General features: G+C 36.2%; 1 protein-coding gene across 1 annotated transcript; it reads left to right on the top strand.

The window, feature by feature from the left end:
* Nucleotides 1-6,152: 6,152 nt before the first annotated feature.
* On the top strand, nucleotides 6,153-9,411 carry LOC114280761 (GTP-binding nuclear protein Ran-3). Its single transcript, XM_028223141.2, has 8 exons — nucleotides 6,153-6,403; nucleotides 6,647-6,716; nucleotides 7,629-7,685; nucleotides 7,810-7,927; nucleotides 8,263-8,352; nucleotides 8,461-8,640; nucleotides 8,719-8,796; nucleotides 9,087-9,411. The coding sequence occupies exons 1-8, from the start codon at nucleotides 6,335-6,337 to the stop codon at nucleotides 9,154-9,156; spliced, it is 732 nt and encodes a 243-aa protein (XP_028078942.2). The 5' UTR covers nucleotides 6,153-6,334; the 3' UTR covers nucleotides 9,157-9,411.
* The last annotated feature ends 244 nt before the right edge of the window (nucleotides 9,412-9,655 follow it).

Genomic DNA, 9,655 nt, shown 5'->3' with positions numbered 1-9,655 from the left:
CAATCGTCCAGTGGAAGTTGTCGAGTATTGGGAAAATGAAGTATCTCTGGCCTTGATAGTCCTTGATATGTGCATCAATCAGTTTATTTCTTGTGTGGAGGAGGTACTCTTGCATGACTTTCTGCACACAAAGGGCATACAATGATATACCAAGTATCTATATCAATGTTCAATGTGAATGATGTGAATGTTCACACCTATCATGTTATATTGTTATTAACATTCACATCTGTCTATCATTTAAGTTGACAATATAATGTTCACTTTGAATGATGTTAATGTTCACATCTATCAATATGGATGTTTAGACTTGTCATTTTATGTTGTTGTTAACATTCACATATGTCTATAATTTAAGATAACAATATAAGCATTTAATGTTCACTGTAAATGATGTGAATGTTCACATCTGTCAAAGTCAATGTTCACACCTGTCATATAATGTTATTGTTAACATTCACATTTGCCTATCATTAAGTGAACAATATAAGCATATAATGTTAAGATGAAAATTGGCATCTATTGAACATGCGAATCAAATACTGTTCATATGAACATTCTCATCAACATCAAACATAAACAAACCAAAAGTGTAGTGGTTACCAAACATGTGCTTGCAAAGATGAATGCTGAATCCTCCAAACTTGAGTTGACTAGCCCTTGTAGTTCGAGTAGAATTTCACCATATGCATCTATCACCTGCACAAACAGAGGGGTGACAGTACATTATTTACAGTGTCTTTACAGTGTGTGTGTGTGTGTGTGTGTGTGTGTGTGTGTGTGTGTGTGTGTGTTTTGTACACATTTACGATTGCCATACATTGTTGTGTATTGATTATTCCTTGATGATGTGTATGATGTCATCAAAATACACGTCTCTAGTCTTTGAGTCCTCTCGCCACACAAGCAACCTGTGCATTGTGATTATAGAGAACGTTAATGTCAACATTGCACATTTGTGAACTGATCTAATCTATTAAATACATATGTGAAGCTTAACATCAGCATAAAAATAAATTCAGTCTGAATATGTATGATCACTTACTCATCACCGCCGTTCTTGTGCAAATTTTGGACCTTCTGCTTGTTGAGTTTGCTCATGTTGGCTCAAACCTTCAGTTTGTTGTTCAAGGTTAACTTCTTGTACTTTGTTAGGTGCTTTTTTTGTGGATGCTTGTCTAAATCTTGTACAATTCAGACTGCATGGGATTACTCTTCAGCTCCCTCTTTCCCTTTTTTTTGACCAGGCAAGTTGGGGTATTCAAACTTATCCAACCGGTGCTCTTTCCTTACCTTCTACTTGATGCGCTTTACCCTCGATAGTGGGCTGATAATGTGTTCCAATGCTGCAATGGGATGCTTCTTAAGGCTGTAATGAGCCTTTTGTGCTTTAACTTGAGTGATAATGTGGACAGATTGATCATCAAAAAGGTCTTCAAGAATTGTTTTTTCACATTCTAGGTTGATGACCAATTTTTTCAACCGCTGAATTTCTGTATCTTTCCACTCCATGGAATTCTTGATGTCCATGTCCATATTGGATGGGTTCGATTGGTCAAATAATTTGGCTTCAATGGCAGCAATCACCCTTGCCCTCAACTCCCACGATTCTTCCAACTGTTTGTATTTTGCTTCCTATTGCCGTACAAGACCCCAAGCTTTTTGGTTTTCTTTTATAAGTACATCCACAATATCCGGCTCATTTGGTTGTGCTATGATGATACCTCTCTCAGCATTGGGGGTGTTAAAGCTGGTGTTGATGTCATGTTCAACTTCAGTTAAGTCCATTGCATCGCCAGAAATTCCATCGCTGTCGTCACTGCCTTGACTGTCTTTGCTTTTATCATCATTGCTTTCATCTTGCTTTGGTGGTGCACTGGACAAAACCTCAGGTTTGGGCTCTACATTCAATTTGGTATGATGGTATATGTTTGCTTCAGTTGGGGATGCCATCGGCTCACCGCCATATACCTGGAGTTAGAGACATTATGTTAGTTACATAATTCCTTGTCTCACTATGTGAATGGGCACAATATCTTTGGTTGTACTTCTACCTCATTTAAATCAAGCTTCGCCAAAGATATGGACTTCATGTTGGTATATAAGGCTATGAGGTCCCACTTCACACATCGCGGAATGGCATTAGGGTTACGGGGTTATATGATTGTTGTATGCTTACACAACAAGTACTGAAACAAATAACAAACATCAGTAATGTGAATGTTCACATCAAATAACATTGATGTGAATGTTTACACCAGTGTCTACTAATGTGTGTTTATCCATTACTGAACAGTAATGTGAATGTTCACATCACTAATGTCAACTTCCGCACCATTGCCTAGTAATGTGAATGTTCACATTAATTAACACTGATGTGAATGTTTACACCAGTGGCTAGTAATGTGTGTTTATTCATTACTGAGCAGTAATGTGAATGTTCACATCACTAATGTCAACTTCCACACCATTGCCTAGTAATGTGTGTTCCACATTTGTTTGGGTGCTAACATGAGGAAAACACTAGCGTCAATGTTTACATCAATACACATTGATGTGAACAATAACATAATATGGCTTATTGATAAATTAACAGTAATGTGAACATTTACATCAATCTACACTGATGTGAATGTTTACACCAGTGTCTACTAATGTGTGTTTATCCATTACTGAACAGTAATGTAAATGTTCACATCACTGATGTCAACTTCTGCACCATTGCCTAGTAATGTGAACATTCACATCGGTGTGTACTTATGCCAACCTTGCCACCAGTGCATACCGATGTGTATGTCACATTTGTTTTGCTGACAATATAAGTGGGCAGACCCCATAAATGTTCATATTAAATATAGAATAAGTTTTATAAGATTTACCATTAACAACATAACACATCCAGTGACTCATCTTGGTTTTTCCCAGTTTTGGCCCACTGAACCCATTAGGGTTGCCCGGATGCTCTCAGCCCAGTCATACTCGATCATGTTGTCTAATGGGTCCATGTATGAGTAGAAAACACATCCAATTGTTTCTCCGGACGTAGAAAATAACAGTTTGACGCATGCATACATGCAAACTAATCTTGCAACCTCTTCATTGTCTTGTTTCTTTGTGCCCTTTAATGTTGCGTTCAGAATTTCTTGTATTTTGGCAGCACTTAAACCGACTAACATCCTTACACATTCGGTGTATGATGCCGGCTGTTGGTTTTGCACCATAAGAGAGGTCCATTGGCTTGGTGCTGCAGTCCACCCCAAAAATAAGTGAAACATCACTTCTAAAAATCTGAATGCTCTTGTCCCCGATGTAAAACCTCTCACTAGATGGCTTGAATGTCTGCACTATACGTACAATGACATCATTGTATTTCATGCAATGGTTGAGTTCGACTTCATTACTGATCAAACAATCAAATAAAGGCCAAAATGGTGTTTTTCTAAGGCACTTCAATTGACCATTTGTAAATTTTGTATCCTTCAACAATTTCACCAATCCAGTGATATTTGATCGGCAGTTGACCTTTTTCATGTTCACTTGTTCAGGACTAGCTGTTTGATCGGGTTTGTCGTTGGCACGCGATTCCTCTCTCTTTCGTTTGCCATCAAATCTACGGGGAAGGCCTGTTTGTTCAAATAAAAACATATAATTGGCTGAAAAACAGAGGGTGGAACCAACAACACCAAACAACACCCAGCAACACCAACAAGTCTGACATTGATGTCATAATATGAATATTTACATCATATTCCATCTCATTGTTGAATGAAGATTGGGGGTTTTATGAATATCAACAATTAACAATATAAACAATGACAATAATGTGAACATTTACATTATTATATACTGATGTGAATGTTCACATCAGTGTCTACTAATGTCAGTTTATCCAGTAATGAACAGTAATGTGAATGTTCACATCATCTATGTTTACAAAATCGATTCCAAAAACAATAATAGTTATAGGGCAAATGTAAATGTATACATTGGTGATCACATTATGTTATAATTGGCTAAAAAACAGAGGGTGGAACCAACAACACCCAACAACACCAACAAGTCTGACATTGATGTTATAATGTGAATATTTATATCGTATTTCATCACATTGTTGAGTGAAGAGTGGGGGTTCTATGGACATCAATAATCAACAATATCAACAATGCGGTTTGGTTAATGGATTTTATGAAAAAACCGCGGTTCGAACCGAACCGAACAGAATTTTAAAATATATATATATAATATCAAGTTTTATTTTTATTAATTGGTTTTTTAAAATTTTAATGATATTAGGATGGTATAGATATGTCATATTAAGTAATGCCTTAATATTATTAGTTTTTATCATGATTTAAATGTAACTAGTTTGAGTAATTATTTTGCTAATATTAGCAATTTATTCTTGTAAATAGAAATTTTTGGAACCGTAAACCAAACCGAAACCGAACCGTTTTTTCGGTTTGGTTCTGGTCCAATTTTACAAGTGTAATGGTCTGGTCTGGTCCTCAAAATCACAGAACCGTTAGGATCGGTTCGATTCTTGGATTTTCTCAGAACCGAACCAATCCGGACCGTGTACACCCCTAACAGTAATGTGAACATTAACATTATTATACACTGATGTGAATGTTCACATCAGTGTCTACTAATGGTAGTTTATCCAGAAATTAACAGTAATGTGAGTGTCCACATCATCTATGTTTACAAAATCAATTTCAAAAACAACAATAGTTATAGGGCAATGTAAATGTATACATTGGTGATCACATTATGTTATAATTGGCTGAAAAACAGATGGTGGAACCAACAACACCCAACAATACCAAGAAGTCTGACATTGATGTCACAATGTGAATATTTACATCATATTTCATCACATTGTTGAGTGAAGATTGGGGGTTCTATGGACATCAACAATCAACAATATTGACATGACAGTAATGTGAACATTCACATTACTATGTACTGATGTGAATGTTCACACCAATGTCTACTACTGTGAGTTTATTCATTAATGAACAGTAATGTGAATGCTCACATCATCGATGTTTACAAAATCAAATTCAAAAACAACAACAGTAATGCGGAAATGTAAATATATACATCAGTGATCACATTATGATTGAAAAACAGAAGGTGGAACGGTATTGCTTACTTTTGTTCATCATGGTGGGTGGATACGGAAATCTATGGACCACACTCAGTCAATGAAATACACTCAGTCCACCGACAGGAATTTTGGAACAACGAAGCACCCTCATTCCAATATAAACCTTCGCAGCGGTGAGATGAAGAGAAATAGCAGTGACCAACGACAGTGGACGATGGACGACAACGATGGTGAGGCGATGTGAATCTAGGGTTATGATGAGGCAATGTGAATCTGGGGTCGATGATGAGATTTTGTTTGGGAAATTTTGTGGATTGAATAGATGGAATCGGAATGGATTTGTTTTTAGAATCGATTAGACGCGGGAGAAGCAGAGGGAGGGTTATTTCGTCCTTTTACAATTAATGAACCTAATGAGATATTCAAAAATAGTTTGAATTTTATAAAATAAAACAGTTACAAATAGGATTTATCAAAAAAGGAACCCTAAAATTTATAAATTTAGGCCAAGTTTGGGAAGACTAAGGCCTCGTTTGGGAACAGGCTAATTTAGTAACTTTTTGGCTATTTGACTAAAATATGAGCTAAAAAAAACTAGTATGTTTGGGATGACTTTTTGGCTTTTTACGAAAAGATGTGCAAAAAGTAGAGAGAAAAGAGAATCTTTGACTTTTTGATATGGAGTGTTGGCTTTTTGGCTAATTTAGTAACTTTTTGGCTTTTTGACTAAAAAATTCGGTTGCCAAACGAGGCCTAAATAAGTGCACTTTTTGACTTTTTATAAAATATGGGTTGGGTTTGAAGTGATGTGTTAGAGAGGTGATATGACTTAAATAAGATGATATGATTTAAATAGGATAGTGACTTTTTGATTTTTTAAATTTTTTAAGAATTGTCAAATTTGACCTTAAATATATTTTGAGTACAAATTGAATCCCCCGGTTGTATTGGACTGGGACGTGCTTTATGGGCTACCGATATTCAAGCCCATATTCCAAATTCAAAAAAATTGAAATATCCGGAGGATTCGATTCATGCATATACCCATCTATAAGTACCCGAGGAAGAAAGGGAGTCGGGATGCGAATCACGTGAGTGGCACTGGCTTGTGATTATCATCACATCACATCAGTGAATTCTTTTGATCGGACGGTCCGGAGAGTCGCGTCAGCTTAAAGCTACCCCCGTGAAGTTCACAACCCCACTCACTTTTTGCTCCCCTATATGAACCAAACCAAACCCCCAAAACACTCTCTCTCTCTCTCTCTCTCTCTCCAGGTCTGCGTTTCTATGGTGAGTTTTCATGCCTTTTCTCCACAATTTTTCTCTGTTTCGATCTCATTTTCTCGCACATTCTTTGCATTCATTTCTCTCACTCTACATTCGATTGTTTTTGGAAAGTAAAAATGTTGCCTCGAAACAAAAGAACGCCTAGGGTTTTAGTTTTCATTTTCTTCTTCTTTTTTGGTTTCAATTGATGGTAGATATATATATATATATATATATTTATATGTGTGTGTGTGTGTGTGGTTGCAGGCATTGCCGAATCAGCAAACTGTTGATTATCCGAGTTTCAAACTTGTAATTGTTGGCGATGGTGGAACAGGTTTACTTTTCTTGTTGATTATCCGAGTTGTTTCTTATTTGTACTTTTCTTAATTTCTTTTGGCTTGTCATTGTTGGGGACTTGGGACTAAAATTTACATAAAATAAAATGAATAAATAAATAAAAAATCAACTGACGGACCTTCTATTAGACTGTGTGTGTATTTTATATCGTTTTGGAAGCTGAAATGACATTAATGATAGCTCTTATTCCCTCTTTTTGTGTTGGGAAAACATTAAATTTTAATGGAATTTTAGTAGTTTTATGTCTCATTACATTGGTTTAATATGTCATTTCTAGGGTTTTCATATTGCTGTTTTTTAGTGTCTGAATTTTTTAAGCTACCTATGGGCCCTAGACTTGTTATGGAATAAAGGTGATATTTCCATTTTACAACTTCATGATAAATTCTATGGTCTATGAGATACTTCCACAAAGCATTAGAGATGAATTCTCCTCCATTTCACTTTATTTGATAGGGGCGGAGAATTATGATAGGTTTCTCTATCTGAGAATGAAGGGTCAAAGGGGCTGTCATTTCTAGTCACAGGGTTAGGGTCTCCCCCCCCCCCCTCCCCTTTTCTTTTTTTTGGTATTGGAAAAACTTCAAATTTTAATGAAATTTAGTTGTTTTATGTCATGACATTTGTTTAATATGTCATTTCTAGGGTTTTGATATAGGTTTTTTGTAGTGGTCCGTCTGTCATTTCTTATCACTGGGTTAGGATCTTTCTTGCTTATGCCATTTTTGATATTACATGTTTAGGGTTTAAATTTCAGATTTGGTTATCAAATTTGATTTTAGTTAATTTCATGATTGTTAGAGTTAGTGTTTGATTTCTTGCGGCTTTTATGTTATTAGTTTGATTGAAATTGTCTTTTGGCTGAAATCATCGTGTTTGTTTGATGTAGGGAAAACAACATTTGTGAAGAGACATCTTACGGGTGAATTTGAGAAGAAATATGAACGTAAGTCTGCTGAAGAGGGATCCACTGTTTTCTTTCAATTAAAATTTTTATGAGTTTATGCTATCTGCATTTTTATATATGAGACTTATTGGGTTTTTTTTTTTTATTATTAAATCATGAATAGCAACAATTGGTGTGGAAGTTCATCCTCTGGATTTCTTCACAAACTGTGGGAAACTTCGGTTTTATTGCTGGGACACAGCTGGGCAGGAGAAATTTGGTGGCCTTAGGGATGGCTACTAGTAAGTAAATCTATTTGTTTTATTTGTATCATGCTGGATTCCAAGTTCAAAGATAGCCTCAAGTTTTGTTAAGGTGATAAATATTTGTAGCATTTTCTTTTATAAAATATGCTGTGGGTATCCAACTACAGTAAATATTTGGTGCCTAGAGTATTTTATCTATACTAACCCCAACTCATTTAGTTTTGAAGTTCTCCTTCAGATGATTTTTATTTATGGTGCACAATAATTCTTTTGTTGAAAAATGGTAGCAGAGGGTAGAGATCATATTTCTGGAATATCTTTTACGTTGCAGCCTCTTCAAGTATCATGATTAAAGTTTGTATTATGTGCAGTATCCATGGACAATGTGCCATTATCATGTTTGATGTGACTGCCCGATTGACATATAAGAATGTTCCAACATGGCACCGAGATCTTTGCCGGTATATCCAGAAATCTTAATTTCATAGTTTCTGGTTGGATTAGTTTGACTTCGCACAGTATTTAAATATTTTAGTATTTTTTGTTGTCAATGTTGTTGTCAATGCCAGGGTCTGTGAGAATATCCCAATTGTACTTTGTGGGAACAAGGTTGATGTGAAGAACAGGCAAGTGAAGGCAAAACAAGTTACTTTCCATCGGAAAAAGAACTTGCAATACTATGAGATATCAGCAAAGAGCAATTACAACTTTGAGAAGCCTTTCCTGTACCTTGCCAGAAAACTTGCAGGGTAAGGATCAATTTTTTAGAAATGGACATTTTATTTTCTCTTTGCTTATTCTGTACCAACAATATTTTCTGGTTGTAGGGATCCAAACTTGCATTTTGTGGAGTCTCCTGCCCTTGCTCCTCCAGAAGTGCAGATTGACTTGGCTGCACAGCAGCAGTAAGTTTTTTGTACTACAACCACACATCTCTCTCTCTCTCTCTCTGTGCACGTGTAGCAAAATTTCAGTAACTCAACCAATTAAGAATTATCTCATCTCAGTTATATCTTCCCTGTATCTGAAGTCATTGAGTAGTGACTTTTATGGGGAATAATTTTTTCATGGCCTGTGGTGTTACATTACACCTTTCATTACTATTGTTAGTCCCTCCCCTCCCCCTCATGTATTTCTGCACACCATTAGTTTGCTTCTTAACTGTGCACTGTATGGTGATTGATGGTTTCTGCAGGCACGAGGCAGAGCTTGCTGCAGCTGCAAGTCAGCCCCTTCCGGATGATGATGATGATGCATTTGAATAGATAGGGTTTCCTCCGTGGATATGTCCTCCCAAATAGTGTCTCATTGGATTGGTGTCCCAAATTTTCTATCATACATGACTTACCAATTGAGAATTTTGGATGATGTGTATGGCTTTTTGGTACTATTATTAAATGTGTGTGGTATTTTATTTGTGAAGCTGTTTATAAGGTGTTGTGACTTCTCTGGATATTGAACTTTTTGGTGGAAGTTAATATATGACAAAACAAACTGGATCCATGGCCTGGCAACTTAAACCTGTTTTTGTGTAATCCTTTATTGTTTTTGCTTCACCGTCAGCTCCCTGTTTTGCACTCGCAATACCAATGGGCAAGCAATACTTGTCCTCCTTCATCAAGTTATCAATTGCGAGAATCCTCCAGTGTCCACCCACCTGGGCAAAGACAACAATCATGGAAAGGGATTTGATTTTTCTGCATCACTTATCCATGAAAATCATGAATGGCTTTTCTTCATTCATGATTTTAATTGCTGATATGT

Source organism: Camellia sinensis, chromosome 13 (assembly GCF_055761805.1).
Source record: "Camellia sinensis isolate YWXY chromosome 13, ASM5576180v1, whole genome shotgun sequence".
NCBI lineage: Eukaryota > Viridiplantae > Streptophyta > Magnoliopsida > Ericales > Theaceae > Camellia > Camellia sinensis.
This window is presented reverse-complemented; position numbering and strand designations above follow the sequence as displayed.

Bases quoted from the DNA above. Each gene is read 5' to 3' on its own strand.
- LOC114280761 (XM_028223141.2), top strand. From the start codon at position 6,335: ATGAACCAAACCAAACCCCCAAAACACTCTCTCTCTCTCTCTCTCTCT. The intron at 7,686-7,809 runs GTAAGTCTGCTG...AATCATGAATAG, and splicing joins ATTTGAGAAGAAATATGAAC to CAACAATTGGTGTGGAAGTT. The intron at 8,641-8,718 runs GTAAGGATCAAT...TTCTGGTTGTAG, and splicing joins CTTGCCAGAAAACTTGCAGG to GGATCCAAACTTGCATTTTG.